Source organism: Anser anser, assembly GCF_964211835.1.
Source record: "Anser anser genome assembly, chromosome: 4".
Lineage (NCBI taxonomy): Eukaryota > Metazoa > Chordata > Aves > Anseriformes > Anatidae > Anser > Anser anser.
Genome location: NC_139724.1, coordinates 21,608,709 through 21,624,842, shown reverse-complemented (window position 1 = coordinate 21,624,842; position 16,134 = coordinate 21,608,709). Strand labels below are relative to the sequence as shown.

Below are 16,134 nucleotides of genomic sequence, written 5' to 3'. Positions count from 1 at the left end.
GGCACACTGTGTGCGAGCCCCTCGGTGACTTGATGTTGTCAGGCTTTTATGGACCGGGGGGGGGGACGGGACACGACACAACTCTTTCCGGAGGCAAGCGGGGTCGCTGGAGTTTGGGGAAACTCTGCCTGGATGCCTCGGTGGCGGGGGCCTGGGGACAAAAGGTGGCCCCGGGCGCTGAAAGCAGCCGGGCTTCCCAACAGGTACAAAACTTTGCGGCTCCCTCCCCAGCCCGAGGCGCTGCCCGGTCGCCATCCTTCCTTCCCCCGCCGCCCCCAGCGCGGCGGCTGTGGGGCCGCCCCCCGGGCGCTGCCCCCTCCGGTGTCCCGGTCCTGTCCCGCTCCTGGCCTTGTCCCCGGTCCTGGTCCCGGTCCTGTCCCGCTCCTGGCCTTGTCCCCGGTCCTGGTCCCGGTCCTGTCCCGCCCGAGGCGGTCTCCCCTGCCCCCGGGGAGGGAGCCCGGGCTGCCCGAGGCCTCGTGTGTCCGCTAGGCCTCGGCAAGGCTCGCTCCTCTCAGACCCCCGGGCTGCTCGTTGGCTGCCTTCCGCAGCTCTCAGCGCTAAAATCGGCAAAACCTGCCCTAAAACGCGGCGTGAGCCGGGCGAGCAGCTCGCATGCTGCGAGCACATGAGTCACTGGGGCAGGGCTTTGGGCTGGGGCTGGCTCCTGCCTTTCTGGGGGGACTTCAGGCTCCACAAGGGGCTGCCTTTTAACAGCGTGAGGGTGGGCGCCCCGGATACCTGGGGTAAAACGTGTACTGTGGCCAAAGTGGTCCTGAAAAGTTCTTAAAAACCAAAACTTTGCCTATATGACGAAATTACATGTATTCCCTCTAATACATAACCTATATATATAACTACATATAAAATACAACGATGCATTCCAGTTATCAAAACCTTCTAAAAGGCATTATAAATTTATGGGACGAGCTGTGCTGAATTATAAATGAAGGCCCGGCATTGTATTTCTCTGGTGGAATTAGAAAAGGCCGTTGTGACAAAGTTTGCGGCCCGTGAGCTGCAAAGGGGGGCTTTGACAAGCATCCTGTGCTGTGTCAGGCCTGCTGCTCTGTTGTACTTGGTATAACAGCAAATTCCAGTAATGGCAAACGTAATGCTTAGCATGGTTTGAAGTGCGAAGGAATTTAAATGCCTTGTAAATATTAGTGAGCTGGTAAAGTATACAGGACAGTGGTTTTTATTACACCTGTAATAAATAGGCCTTTTGGGGTCATTGAGTTTATTTTTTCACTGCAGACAATAAGAAGTCCTGTTTTTACTGTTTCTAGAAATAACATATTTAAAGTTTAGTTTTAGACTTCTGTGTTTGCAAAGCAGATTATAAGATGGTGTAATTGCGGTAAAGCAAAAAGTGAAAATTTGAGTCTACTCGTTATAATACTGCCTCATAAGTATATTAGTTTATTTACTTTTTACACATTCTGTAGCCTTGAAGATTTCAAGGGTATTTATTGGTAATAGTTGGTGGTAACATCTGAGTCTTCACTCATTAATAGACTGGGCAGCTGACTGAGTAACGGTTGTCTGTTTGCCATCTGACAGGTATAGGATAAATATTGTTTCATTAATATGTTGATTGCAGGCGAAAGGGAAATCAAGTCCTGAGAACTGATAGCCTGTAATGAGAACTAAGGAAGTAAAAGACTTTTTCAGAAAGTGTGGTGTTTGGAAATAATTGTTAACCCTTGTCAGTCATGCAAAACAAACAGAGATTTTCTGCTAGGTGCTCCAGCAAATCCATAATTTAGTATATATGGCTCAACCGTGAAGCTGAATTGCCTGCACAGGAGCCTGACAAGCCCATTTTATCTGCAGTTTACATTGCTTATATTTACAATATCTGTATTTACAATCTGTTTGTATTGGTGACCTGGTTTGGAAAAGTGTCTAAGAATTGTTTGAAAGTCTCGTGATGGCTTTGTTCTAGATTCCATTGTATTTTCCAGGTATTTAGAGAATGTGTGTTCTGAAACCATGTAGGACAAAATGAGGGCTTCCTGTCAGAAAAACTGAAAAGTGATCTTCCAAGTTTGTTATTGCAGTAAAATCTGGATTTGTGCTATTTCTAAAACTTAACTGAGATCATCAGAATGAAGACTATGGACTCTACAGGAAGACGAGAAACACATTACCTTGTACGATGATACTTGCAGGCTTTGTTTTCAACTTTTTTTTTTTCTGATGGAGTTTTTCATAAAGTTTTCGTAATCTACTTGTGGAATATTACAGTACGCAGGCTCCTAACATCTTTCACTGGTAAAGCAAGCGTGGAATATGTATGTTTTTATGGACCATTTTTCTTCTGCTTTTATTGTACAGCATTCCCTGGATATTTTTACAAAGAAAAGTGACACTTGAAGTTTTAAAATAATTTTTTATCCTCTTTGATTTAGAAGATGCAAATAATGGAGACTAGCACTGTGAGACGACAGCCATATGTCTGTGGGTCGTCAGGTGTGTTTGGGCACAACTAGGAGTCTTTGTTACTGGTATAAAATATTCATGTCTAGAAATAACCTGACAGTTGAAAATACCATATTCCTAGGCTTCTTGGAAAATTTTGTGGGGTTTGTTTGTTTGTTTCCTAAATGTACTAGTACTTGTTTCACTTACTTTTCTATACGTTCTGATAGTACATGTAACTGTTACTGCTTATGTGGTGCAGGTTTGTTGACAATAATGATAACTTTGTGTACAGCTGTGAAGAAAATCTCGTGGCTCAGTTTTCAGTTTTGCCCACTTCATTTATCTGAGTAAACCCGTTGACATTAGAGAAGCTCACACTTGCAAGGGCAAGAGTGACATGACTTGTGTATTTCAGGGAGTGCTGTGAAAGTTATTCGAATTGCTCTGTTCTTTAGTTTCTTTTGTTTTGTTTTGTGCTGTTCAACAGTGATTTCTCTCTCTGAACACTTAGGGTATCGTATTGGTTTGTTCTGAAGACCGGTGGCCCAAATGAGAGAGCACTCTGAGATGTAAGTGTGAGGAGGAGAAGATGTAATGGCAAGAACATGGGAGTTGTGGTAACATTTTCACTGGCTAAATATATGGGTGTTATTTCTTCTGACTCCTCCAAGCTACAGCAAACTGAGAACTCACTGATCTTATCAGTTCCTTTGAAAGAGATTTATTGTAGAAAGGGAAATAGCCAGAAATATCAATTGTGTCCCACTGCTACTTGATAAATTTAGGAAAAGACAACTATGGACTGAAGAAAGTGAGCCAGAGGAAAAGGTGTGAAAGGGCTAGAGGAATTTGTATTCTCTTTGAAGTTCCCTTGAAACTCTTGCAAGTTTCTAGGATGCTAAAATACAATAAGGTGTTTTTGTTGTTGTTTGTTTGTTTGTTTTCTGATAGGCAATTAAGAAGGCCTTGGAGTGGAGACAGAAATTTAGAAAGGAAAACTTTAATTTTTTTTCCATCATTTGGCACATTTTAAGTGGGCCTCATGTTTGTTACAGTCCTAGGTGGAACCAACAGAGTAGAGCACCAAGGAGAAACAGAATAGGAGATAGGAATCTCAGCACGCTCAAATCTTCAGCAGTTGGATGATGGTTGGGTTTCTCATCAGGAGTGCAGGGCTTCTCGTCTCCTGGTTTCTGCATAATAAGTGGTCCATGCTCCACTACTCAGCATCACTGACTTATACATATATATATATATACTTTTTTAATAGCTTGCCTAAAATGAATTTTAGGCATAACTACATAAACAAGTGCTTGAGAAACACAGGATATGCAGAAACCAGAGAGCTTTTCTACTTAGAAATTGTGAAAGAATTTTCATAGTGCTGACATAAGGAGGTAATGCGGTTTCCATTGCTGCTTTCATCTTTTGGGGAGTTGAAGACACTACAATTTCTACCATGGATTTCTGTAACTTGTGTGAGATTTGTCTGTCTGAATTAGAACTTCATTAGTTGGTGGTAGTTAAAAGTTGCATGTCTTTTTCCCTTAGAAATGAAGGGCACTTTGTTTCTTTCTTTTTCACTGGAACTTGCTTTCTCTTGTCCTGTGAACATCAGAAGCTGTGAGAAGGGAAGATGCAGAGGTTGAAGCTACTTGAGCAGGAGGGCTGTCATCCCATCTCCTTCCTGGATACTACTGTGGCTCAGGGGTGCTTGGTAGGAGACTTCAAGCCACTTCAAGTTGGAAACGCAGAGGAACAGGGCATATGGGATACTGTGCTGGTAGGAGTTAAGGGTAGCATCGAAAATGGGGAGAAAGTGGAAGAGAGAATAGCGTGATGGGGATGTACCATCAGAGATTTAAAAATACGTTTGGATCAGTTCTTTTTGCACAGACATAAGCTGTGTTGTGACGATAAGTAAAATAACTTACTTTCTGAGGTGTTCTGTGACAGAGGTGCTAGGCAGGTACAGCTCTGTGGGACGCTGGTGGCTGTGGGTCAGGAACAACTTCTGACACGTCTCCCCCCTGCCCCAGGAGCTGTAGTAGTGGTGGTGTCCACAAAATTGGGACAAAAATAGGAGGATGATTCACCTGTCCTTTGAAGAATTATGATGTTAAATTGAAGCGTTAGTCATTACATTTTGAAAGGGATGGTTTTTAATTCTCTTTTAAGTGCAGATTTTCACATTGCAGGTTTAAGGTACAACTGGAGCAACGACCTGATAAATCCTTTCTTCAGGGTGCTGCTTGCAAAGAATCAATTTAATGGCAAACTGTCCCTGAAAGATTCACCTTCTCATTCCCTTTCTATTTTACATTGCTTCTCCCTTGTTCGCTAGCAGTGGAGGATGGAGTGAGGCCTTCAGTTTTTGGTGGCATTGAGCTGTTGAGTGATTGCCTCACCATACCTTAGGAAATAATAACCTTAATATGAAAGTCACCTGCCTGTTCCGGAAATTCAGTGGAGGACCATTTGATGACACACTGAAGTGTACAACTTGCAATAACTGTGTAGTGAGGTAGAACAATTACTTTTTTTCCCCACCTGTGTTTCCCAGTATCTTTTCCTGCCTTGTTTCAGCCTGTAGCATCATTTGCTGTTTGTTCTTTATCCTCACTCCACATAATTCATAATTTGTTCGTGTCTGCTTGTCTGTCCAGGAATGTGCATATTCCCTGTGAAACTGTCTGGTATCTTATTCTGGTTTCAATGACAGGTTGGGAACTGCTTTTATTTAATTGCATATTTATTCAAAATAAAACCTGTGGTGCAAGTACTGAACTCGCAATGAGAGACTAGCCGTGTCTGAACTTCTGACACCTTCATTTGTTTATCCAGTGTAAAGTAGCATTCCAGTATTACAGCGCTAATATGGCTGTGATAGCATCAGACAGTGTTAAAATACATAGTGATTGTGTCTGTGGGTTTTTTAACCAGTCTGTCATTTGCTTGAGGATATGTGTTGTTGGTTTTAGCATTAGTGAAAATGGCTGCATAACTCTCAGATAACGCTTTTATTCTTTATTTCTCTGGGAGTGATAGGGCTGCTCTGTATCTTTCATCTCGGAGCATGTAAAGTTAACAAGTCAGGAAATGCAGACTATTTGCTTATGTGTGCAAAGTATGTACCACTGCTAAAGCCAAGGACTGTGACCTGTTACGTAAAATGGGGCAAGTGGTCTAGACTGTGGTTTATCCAGACCTGTGTCTGCAGTGCTTACCTACTGGAGCTATGTTGATTAAAACCTATCTTGACTTGCAGGATAGCATTACTGTAGTTCTCACGCGCAATGTAAGCCATGTTTAATGAGAAATTGTACGCAAGAAGGAAAATACACCTTTTCTCAAGTGGAGCAGAGCTCTTTGCTAGAGATGTTTTCCTACCACAGATAAAAAAAAAAAAAAAAAACCCTTCGGAACTACCTGATACTTTCAGGGAAAGGAAACTGGCTTTACTTTGAAGTAATGGCTGAGAAAGAAGTTCTCATTGTACGGAGAAATGTCAATATAGAGATCAAATAGGACAAGTTATTTACAATGTTAAGGATTTGTACAGTTTGTGTTAGTTCTTGTCTTCTTCCATTTAAAAAAAACTTCTGTTCAATGCTTTGGTTAAAATGCAGTGCTTGGAAATGTTATTAAGACTATTGGGAAGAATAAGCTAAGAGGATTCCCTGCTTTCACTTATTAATGTTTATAATGGATAGACAAGTTGAATTTTGTGAAATATGTTGTTGTTGTTGGCATTCTTTTTAGTCTAGAAAATGTTACAGATATTTGAGTTTTCATAATTTTCATATCACTCAGATGACTAGAAATCAGAAGAATACTCATGGAAATAAAGGAAGCTATTGAAAATGGACCAGCAAAGGTCAATATTTCCATGGTGACACATTTTCAGAAAGATGCGAATAAAAACAATGCGGAGATTCCCAAACTGTTATGCTGAGACATATAAATTCTGATTACCACAAGCTGCAGGCAAGTGGAAGAGGTTTGTAGAGGGGTAATGCATCCCTCTGTCTGGGCTGTCACGGTCCTGTTCACCCATCCCTCTCCTGCCACTGAGTAGTAAACGAGGAGATAAGTAGTAAACCAGGAGGTGATTTGGCTAAAATGAGACCCCTTGTTCTATAGGATTATTTTCCAGCAGAATTGGCTTGTGTCACTGAATGGATACCAATGCTGCTGAGAGGGAGGAGACGAGTCCAGAGCTGGGAGCAAGAGGGGATGGCTGATTTCCATTGTCTATGAAAGTAGATTAGAAATTCTTCGATTTTTGGAGTATTTTTTTTTTCTCATTATTCATACAACATGTTATAAACTCAGCTGCAAAGTATCTCACCCTGCAGATGTTGGCTTGCAGTAAAGTTAGGCAAGCAGAATGACAATGTAACTCAAAGCTTTGAGTGTTTTGTTGGGTGAAGCACACTGGAGCTGTTTGTCTATATGGACAAATTGACTTGCCCCTCATTTGGAAGGAGCAGCCAGTGGCTGAAAAGGAGCGTGATGCAGAATTTATCTTTTCCCTTTCGTTACTTGAGTATTCTATATGGTTTTGCTTTGTGGGTGTGGGATTTTTATTCTATTTTGTTCTGAAATAGCACATCTAGAGCTTTGCTGAATACTCTTCTCAGTGGCGTTTTCTGATTAAAACCACCAGTAGTGCTGAAGTTCCTACCCAGTGAAGTCAGTCTCTGACTCTTGTGTTTTTAAAAGGATAATGAGAATTTGGTTTCTTTTTTTCTTATTTTCTTAAAATGTACATTTTTATGGCTAATTTGCTTTTGGATTTTTTTTTTAAATTGTTTACGATTTCTGGGCTAAGGCAGTATGTCAGTGATATGAATGTATTCTGTCAACTGAAACAATCATTTGCATCTCATAGAACAAGATCAGATGCTATCCTTTGAACTTGAATACTGTTTGTACTTGAAGAAAGGCAACTTTATCTCATCAACTCTGAATACATATTGTATTCAAAGTAACTGTTTGGATATGTAAAGACATGTATTGTCTTGGGACAGCAAACTCAAAATCTGTCTGCTCTTGATTCATGCTATAAAATGCTGCAGGTTGGACATACTTTGGTGTATCCGTACTATTTTTCTCAACTCATTAAATCAAACTTCAGTCTTTGTTTGAAAAAATAAAAAAGCTATACTGGAGTGCTTTCCATAATAAACTGTTTGTTCTTATAATCAGGATTTCAATGTCTAGAAATACCAGTCTTGCTTTTACTTTCAGTGTAGGGGACAAGATCTAGAAGGATCTGTATTTTCAACTAAATCCTTCTAGGACATTCTATTTGTGTTAGCAACTTTCTCATGTTGTTAATGATGAAGAGTGCTTTACACACCTATTGTTTCTTTTTAAAGTACATTCAAGTGCGAAACTGTAGTCTTGCCCAGATAAGCTTATCTTATGGCCTGGCGATCTGGCTGGTGATGAATTATTGCTCTGATTCAGTGCCGTGCCCTTCGCTCTTAACAGCTTGCCTTGTGTAGCTGAGAATGTTTGACAAAGCTGCAGGTATCGCCAGTCACATGGCAGGTGAACTTCTGGTGTTTTCAGATTGAGCACAAGCCCGTGGTGCTGCATGGCAGTGAGCATTGCCAGTGTATGACAAACGGTGCCCGTCTTAGCTACGTGGCAGGTGGATGTCCTGGTAGCATCTCATCAAGGAACAGGATTTGCCTATAGCATAGGCGCCCTTCGCCATATTGCTGCACACCAGAGCATTTATTTTGATCACGCACTGGGGGATGTGCTGGATGTTTCTGTAGTGGTTCTGGAGGAGGAGGACGCATGGCCCACTTCTGCTGAAAACACAGGCTTTGTAACCTCTCTTGCTGCCCGTAGTAGATTGCAGAAAAATTGTAAGGGAAAGAAATTTATTTCCTCTTGATGAGGAAACAATGGGGTGGGATTTTTCCTTTGTTTAATGCTGTCAGCTGTTAAACTGTGGTCTTGTCCAGAAGCATCTGTCTCATGGCCTAATAATCTGACCGAGGAAGAGTAATTACTCCTACTCAAAGTCTTGTCCTTTCATTCTTAATTTGCATTTACTTGATTAAGCTGAAAACATTTACGTAGACTTAACACTTTGTGCCTTTTCACGGGTGTTAACAAAATGCCTCTGTGAAAGCTAATTCCTGTTATAAGTAACCACGTGCAAAACTTCAGTTGGTTAATAAACAGTTACTGTGCATCAGAGAAAGATGTAATTCTGATTTTTAAACTCCACTGTAAAACGCAGTTATTTAGCAAATGGTTACAGTTCTCATCCTGTGATTTGATTCATGTTCAGGAGCCATTCTGGCTGCATAGGACCTCCAGGTGGGTGCTGCTGTCCTCGCTGTAGCCTGACTGATGCAGAGCCTGAGCAGAGGGATGCTGGTTTGCCTTCTGCTCTACAAAGACCCAGTGGGGACCATTGCCAGGGAGCAGGGTTTGTAGTGCAGTAAGGCTGGAGTAGTTGCAAGCCAAACAAGGGAGCGAATGTTTTGGTTTTGTTTGTTTGGGGAGGGCACTGGGGAAGTGGGACATGTCATAGAATGTAATGCACTTTGCTCCTCTGGTGTACTCTGTGGTTACTATTGCTTATAAGGCTCCTTTCAACTATGTTGCCTTCTGCATTTTTGTCTGATGTGCACATGATAAAAAAATTCTTCGTGAACTAAATGATGTCTCTTTTCCGTAGGTAGTCCATCACTCAGGTGCACTTCTACGTTTCTTGTCAAATATGTGTTGTTAATTGGGGCTTGATTTCAACTTCATAACATCTTGGCTGCCTTGAGTTACACTGTGTAAGACTTGTTTCAGGTATTATTTTTATGTATACGTGCTTCCTTGGTGAAGCACTGACTAGTGCAATATCAAATGTTTTCTTTTGATTTTAAAGAGATACAGCAAACATCCCATGAGATACTTGTGAGCTTTCAGAAGTTTAGGAGCTTAGTAGCCTCTTTCTTTAGGACATAATGACTGGATGGGAATTCATTAACTCATAGCTTCCCTTCCTAATTTGTTGCTTGTTGTCATAACTTTGAAAAAAGTTAGGTCATGGTTCTGCCTTGAGAGGTATATGGGGCTTAATTATGCTTTTTGTGTACTCTTGGGGGATGTATACCTGGGCATGCCAAAGCCCACTCAAATCCATTCCAATCTGACCCCATATTCCCAAGACCTATATGATGTGTATTCACATTAACCAAAAGAAAAAAAATCAAGTCCTTTTTAGTTCTTTCTGTCATAGGCTGTCTTAACACGTTATGCCATTTATGATAAATTTTGAAGTATAACCTTGCAAACATTACATATATCTTTTTTTTTTTGTCACTGATTGATTTTTCTCACATTCTCAGTAATGGACAGTTTTATTATCTGCACGATCTGACCTAAATGGTATTTTTTTGTTGTTGTTGCTGGAGACATTTAGTACAAGGTGCAGAGATTTGCATTCACTTCCCCCTCCTCTCTGTTTTGTTTTGTTTTCTTCAGTTTGGACACAACTGCAGAGTGGTGAGCAATTCTCGTTTGGAGTGCTGTGGCCTTCTCTCCAAGAGAGATTTGCAAGATAAGCTATGATAGGAGTTTAAGGCATGAAACTATTCAGTACTAAATTCCAGAGAGTGCAACGATAAACTGCCAAAACTGGAATTGGAATGTCCATAGCGTTGGAGTGAAAGAGGGAAAACAGAATGCTGCGCGGATGCTGCAGCCTCTGAAGGTCTGACTTGAATTTCTTCCCTCTGAAGTAAAGGGTAGCGTTCCCTTTAATATACCAGCTTGGAATGCAGACCTGGAGAGAAGCTCCAGCTACTGCTGTGTTACAGTACCTAATGTTCCTGTACAGTAGGAGGTTGGCTGAAGTGTTTCCTATTTCCCACGTTCTTTTGCAGTTGTCAGCTTTGTTTTGTACAGAAGTGGCAGGCTGAGGTGGTGCTTCAGTGAGTTACAGCGTGAAGAAGGATCACTTGGAATGGAAGTATTAAATATTTAAAATACTTTTTTTCTGAGACATCAAGTAGTAAATAATTGTTCATAAGAGCATGCAATTCAGGGTAGTCTGACAGGGAGTAAAGACCTTTCTTCTGTCACGTCATGAGTATTGCAGTGTTTGAAATGAACAGTTAAAGTATTTACAATCATTCTGGTAAATGGTAGAACGCTATGGATGTGAATAATCATCTGAGACCTCTGCGGGACATTCCTGAAATACTGTTCAAATGACTAGGGAAATTATGGGATGCAGCAAAACACACAAACACTGTGTGCTCTTTAGTCAGGCTCACACAGTCAGTGGTTTACTACTATAGTAAGTAAGGCATAATACACAGGAACTGAGACATTAAATGTTTTTTTTTTCAAGTTTCTGAATTTCTGATGTTCTTTCCCTTTTTTTTTTGCCATGCCCCCCCCATTTATTATCCCTAGGTTCTGTTTTTCTATCTACTCTTTCAGAGAAAGACTTCAGTGAACTAAAGTTTGAGGTTCGTTAAGGAATTTCCCTTAGTTAGACTGCTGTGTTAGCTAATTTACTGGTACTTCAGTCTAGAAGGTGAATTGCTCATAGCAAAGCAAATTATTATGGTGATGTGGATTAGGCTTTTGGGGTCTTGTTCATGTTGCTTGCTTGTTGTGTTGTTCTGCCTCACTTGCTAGCACTGCTTACAGCGATGTAAAATGCTGTGCCATGGAAGGTTGTTGATCTGCATTCAGGGCCTGGCTGGCCCATTTGCTCAGAATATGTGAAAATCATCAAAACTTTCTTTTTTTTCCAGGCAAAATTTTAGCAAGAAAAATAAGCCTTGAGGACAAATGTAGAAGAGTTAAGTATTTTGCCTTTAAATAAATAAATTAAATAAATTCTTTAGAACCTCCTAAACCCATTATTTCCTGTCCCTATTTGTATTCTGTGGAAGACAGACCTGTAAGTGTTAAAACAAGTATTTCAGGGTTTTATAACTTGCGTTTCTTGCATTATTGACTGGGCAAAACGTGGCTTTATTGGGGGAGATCAACAAATTCACTAAACGTGATATTTTGGAAAAAAAATCCTTGTTCCAGAGAAGTAATGTGTTGATCCAATCTGTTTAAATTCAGGGAAAGCACCTAGGACCATACCTCCCACGAAGTCATTAATCCCAAACACCTGTACCTTTAATGGCAAAATTAAATGATGACCAAGGAGTTACAAGACAAGGATACTAAAACGTGCTGTACTGAAATGGAAATTATGAGGGTAGGGGGAGGTTACTGGTGGTGCTTTGCCGTGTAATGACATTAACAGAATCATTACCTGCTTCAGCGGTGTCCACAAAATAATGTAGATCTTATTTTGCTCTTGCAATAAATCCTATGAGCAAAAGTATGGAAATCAGCTTTCTTCTTTTGAAGACTCTTTCTCCGCTATGTAATAGTGAAATAGATCTCTGACACCCAGCAGTTAGCATGTACCTTGAATTTTAGAATTTGATGGGGAAAATGTAATATACATCTAGTGATTGGTTTATTAAAGGTACTTGCGTGAGGGCTATGTTATTTGCAGTGTAATCTTAAAGTTAGTCCTAGTTATATGTACTCAAAACATCTCATTATTATTTTTGTCAGTTCCTCCAAATGTGACTTTGGAAGGGACAACATTTTAAAGTTTGTTCCAGAAAGCACTTTGAGAGATAGGGATGATTGAAAACAACACTCCTGAATGGCACCTTGCTGTACTTCATAGATCATAACAGCTTTTATTCACCACTGTGATTGTTTTTTAAATTACTACCTGTGGATGAATACTTGAAAGAATTGCCCTGCTGGCTGCATATTTGGTTTGATTGGGGGCTATCTTGAAGTTGTCTTTAAATTACATGGGGTTCTTGATGATCCTAGCATTTTCTAATCTTCTTTCTTCTGCAGTTTTGTTTCATAGACTCTTGCAAGTTTAGGAAGAATAATAATTCTCTTTAATTTTTTTCTTCTTAAAAAAAAAAAGTCATTTCGAGCTAAGATATTCAGAGATGCTTCTTTCAAAAATGATAAACATGCTGTTTATTTTGCATTATTCTTCCCCCGAAGATGTAAATTTTGTAATGAATGATTATTTTACTAATAGTTGCTGATGGACTGGAAACTGCTTAATTTATAAAAGATGCATTTGTTGCAGGGAGAGTGCCAAGTGACATCCAGAAGAGCGGTGTACAAAAGCGATGCTGCTTTAATACTTTATTAAAGTATCACTATGGCAGTAATGTGCTACATGTTTTTCAGAGGTTGATGTTTCATTGGACTGTCACTAAAAAGGCAGAAGAAAAGAGAGGAAATGAATGTCGTGAGACAAAGTGACAGTTGAAGTTAGCTGAAATATTTTGAATAAACAGCTTTTTTCTTTTTTTTTTTTTCCACAAAACTTGCAGTCTTGATAAGTCTGTGTAAAATGTTACATTTTTCTGTGTTGATGAAAATTTTGTCAGGGAGCCCTTTTGGGAGCGTGAAAGGCTGGGAAGGTTTTATTGCTTGTTAGGCAGGGCGCTGCTCTGGAATGTGAAGGAATCAGATTCCAGTCCCTGTCCGGACTCAGAGTGACTTGGTGCTGTGGAAAAGCCATCTCCCCCTGATGAAGGAGACAGGGCAGGTACCTGAACGCCCTGGTTCATTTCCTTCACGCCTGCAACCTGAGGCAAGAGGGAAATCAGCCTCCGGTTTGGAAAATGGAACATTGCAAAAGTTCTTCTGGAGGGGAAAAGCAAACAGAGGAATAAAAAGAAACAATGCTGTAAAAATTCCTGTGAAATGTAATTGTTGTCCTCTCGATAGCAGTGAGGTGTGCCTATCACTAGAAATATTTAACCAGAGACAATTCGTAATCTCCATAAATTCCTCTCAGATTTTTATCAACAGCCGTTTCCAGCTTCAGCTGCCGTGCCCCGTGTTCCCGCTGTTCCTGGTGCACGGCCTTCCTGTATTCACTCAGAACATCGCTCCAGTGAACGAGCAGAAAATGGGAGGGTGATGGAAAGAGGGGGCCGTAGCCCGCCCAGGTATCTCACCCTGTCTGTAAGGGTAGCGTGGGATGAATAAAAGGAGGTGAGAGTGATGGCAGCAGGGGAGAGCGACATTTTTCACTGTGCCCAAGTCCACCGTCCAGCTGAGCGTGGCAGCCTAACAGCACAGCTCGGGCTGCTGGTGGCTGGCATGGGGAGCACGATTTGCTCGGTGCGGTTCTTGTTAGGTCGGCTCCTTGGGCCCCGCAGACAGGCTGAGCCAGGCTTTCCTTCTGCAGATCCCTAAAAACCGAGTTCACAAGGTTCTAGCTGAGTTTTGGGCTACCTTTGCCTTTGGAAATTGCTTCCCCCCTTCTGCTCTCTTTTTCTGAGGTATTACAGCAGCTGGAGGAAGCAAGACAGAAGGAAACAAGGACACAAAGGTCAGCGTTGGGGTGGTTCAGTCCTTGTATTGTCTTAGCAGGGAGTTTGGTTTCTTATGGCAGGCTGCAGATATCCCCTGTACCTCAGCTGAGGGATTTCTGACCCTTCTCTGCCTCGTTCTGTATGCAGCGGCTGCAAACCGTGCTCTGCGGGCGCTGCTCCGTCCTGCTTTGCTCTGCTGACAGAGACTTAGCGGTCTTTCTGCCTAAAGTGACTTTCACAGGAGCATCCCACCACATGGATCACTTTGCCCGTGTCCTCACGGCCCGCAGCAATTACCCAGGCTTATCCAGAACACTGTCAGTCACAACACATTGCTGCTACCTGGGCCACCCATGAAGGCCTTTGGTTATGGCCTAAACATAGCGTGTGATGGTATGGTAAAGGCCCTTTGGGCATTAGTTAAACTTCCTAGTCAGGTTAGCGAGAGGAAAAGATTTTGTCTTCTCAAAGCCCGCTGAAAGGATCAAAAAATTCTCCAGCCTGCTTTCTTCAGCTGGTACGGTGGATTACCATGCTCCATCAACCGGACTAATTCTTCGGCTGCCGGTGAGGGTCACCAAGCACTGCTGCTTCCTTGCCTATCTCCCCGCGGCTGGTTGCAGAGGGACAGCAGGAAGAACAGTCCAGACTCGGACAGACAAGAAGACAAACTGTTTCTTCACAAACCCTATATGTCTCTGTTGCACAAGGCTGTGCATTTCTTCTGCGGGCTCTGGTCAAGCGAAGCCAAATGTCACTACCAAAAACCAAATGGGTTTTATGAAGGTTTTTGAAGGCAGAAATCACTTCTGGACAGTGCTGATGCAGAAATGCTGATAATGGCTGAAATACTGTAATGTTAAGAAATGAGCTGTACTGTTACTCAGACTGCTAGTGGATGTCTGTGGTTCTTTAAAGTGATGTTACTATTTATATAAGCTGTGTAAACCAAATTAGAGACCTCGTTACAATCTATTTATTGTTAATGTAAGTGCTAGAAACACAGTGACTTCAACACAGAGAAAGTAGTAAAGTGAAGGAGAAAAGAAATGCGATGCGGGCAAAATGAAACACTTCTTGTCTCTTTGGCACGAAGCAGTGATGTCAGCAAAAAGGACAGAACTTAGGCCCTTTCACCCGGACTTCAATAAAGAACAGAGTTTTTCCACTATGTGACCAGTGTAAAAACTAATGACCACAGGATTTGGGGTTGAGAGAGGATAAAATTACCATATCCTGAAAAAGTGAGTGAAGAGCTATGCAAATCACCTTTAGGAAAGAATTTAACTGCTTTATTTTATTGCAAAGCCCTACTTTTCTTCCTTAATGTGTTTGCCTATAAAGTTCAAATCTTTACAGCATAGCACAAAAAGAGATGCTTAGTGTACTGACAACTGAAAGCATGAACTGGTCATCCCACAAGCGCATTAAAATGTTCAGAACTGAATGGATTTTTTTTTTTTTAATGGATTTTTCATTAAACAAGCATGCAGCACTGATGATTCCTCTTAACTTCTACCATTTCAAAGACTTGACAGAAGATCAAATCTCTCTTTTTATGGCTGATTTAAATCAATCATTGTTCTGTCCGGCAAAATTCCAAGCCCACATTTGAAAGCTCTTTTGAGAATTATCCTTCCCCCACCCTAGGTTATATCTGCCAGATCAGGAAATTCCAGCTTCTTCTCTTAAACTTACTGTGGAATCCCCAGAGTCTGAAATGCAGAAAACAGATTTTTGCTGGACTGCAAATAATCACGATCCTCTTTTTCTTCCCTAACCTTTTCACATGCTTTCTAAAACAGAGCTTTAGCCATGCTGGGCGCTTGAAGATAAGCTAAAAAAGAATTGCATTGAGTGTCAGGAGTTTGGAAATCTGTCCTCGTTTGGTCCAAGTCCATGCTCGTATACGTTCTCTTTAAATGTTAATCTTCCTTGTATTTGTTTTAATTGCTTTACTTAATATACTGTAGAGCGTTGAAATGCATGCAGGCACTTAATGGTATTTTTAACAGATTAGAAGTTTGGCTCCTATTTAATTGCACTGCTCCCATTTTTAAGCTTTCCAATCCTTCTGGAAATTGTATTAGACGACTGATGTTTGTAGGAGGAGAGTCAGAAGTCTAGCCTCCAACCAGATACATTTTATTTTAAAAGCTTGAATGATACATGAAGTAATTTCCCAAAGGAACCTTAGGATATCATGTAGAATTGGAGGAAAAATAGCATCTGAAAGTATTAATATTTATGTTAAAGATTTTTCACAAAAGCAAGTGATGTAGATTGATTTATGAGAGAT

At 41.1% G+C, this 16,134-nt stretch overlaps 1 protein-coding gene across 10 annotated transcripts in view; it reads left to right on the top strand.

Annotated features, from left to right (window-relative positions):
* The window catches only part of WWC2 (WW and C2 domain containing 2), a 99,376-nt gene that overhangs the window by 782 nt on the left and 82,460 nt on the right, over nt 1–16,134 (top strand). For 4 of the 10 annotated variants that reach the window (XR_014583890.1, XR_014583891.1, XM_083834831.1 and 1 more), the window contains exon 1: nt 55–203. The exons of 4 other annotated variants lie outside the window; for them this stretch is intronic. Coding sequence is in view for 4 of the 6 variants with exons in the window: in XM_083834831.1 (XP_083690957.1) it covers nt 133–203 (71 nt within the window). In the remaining 2 variants the exon portion in view is untranslated. Of the gene's footprint in view, nt 1–54; nt 204–2,935; nt 2,994–16,134 lie in introns of those variants that run through there. 2 more of the 10 variants (XM_083834833.1, XM_083834830.1) reach the window with 1 other exon arrangement.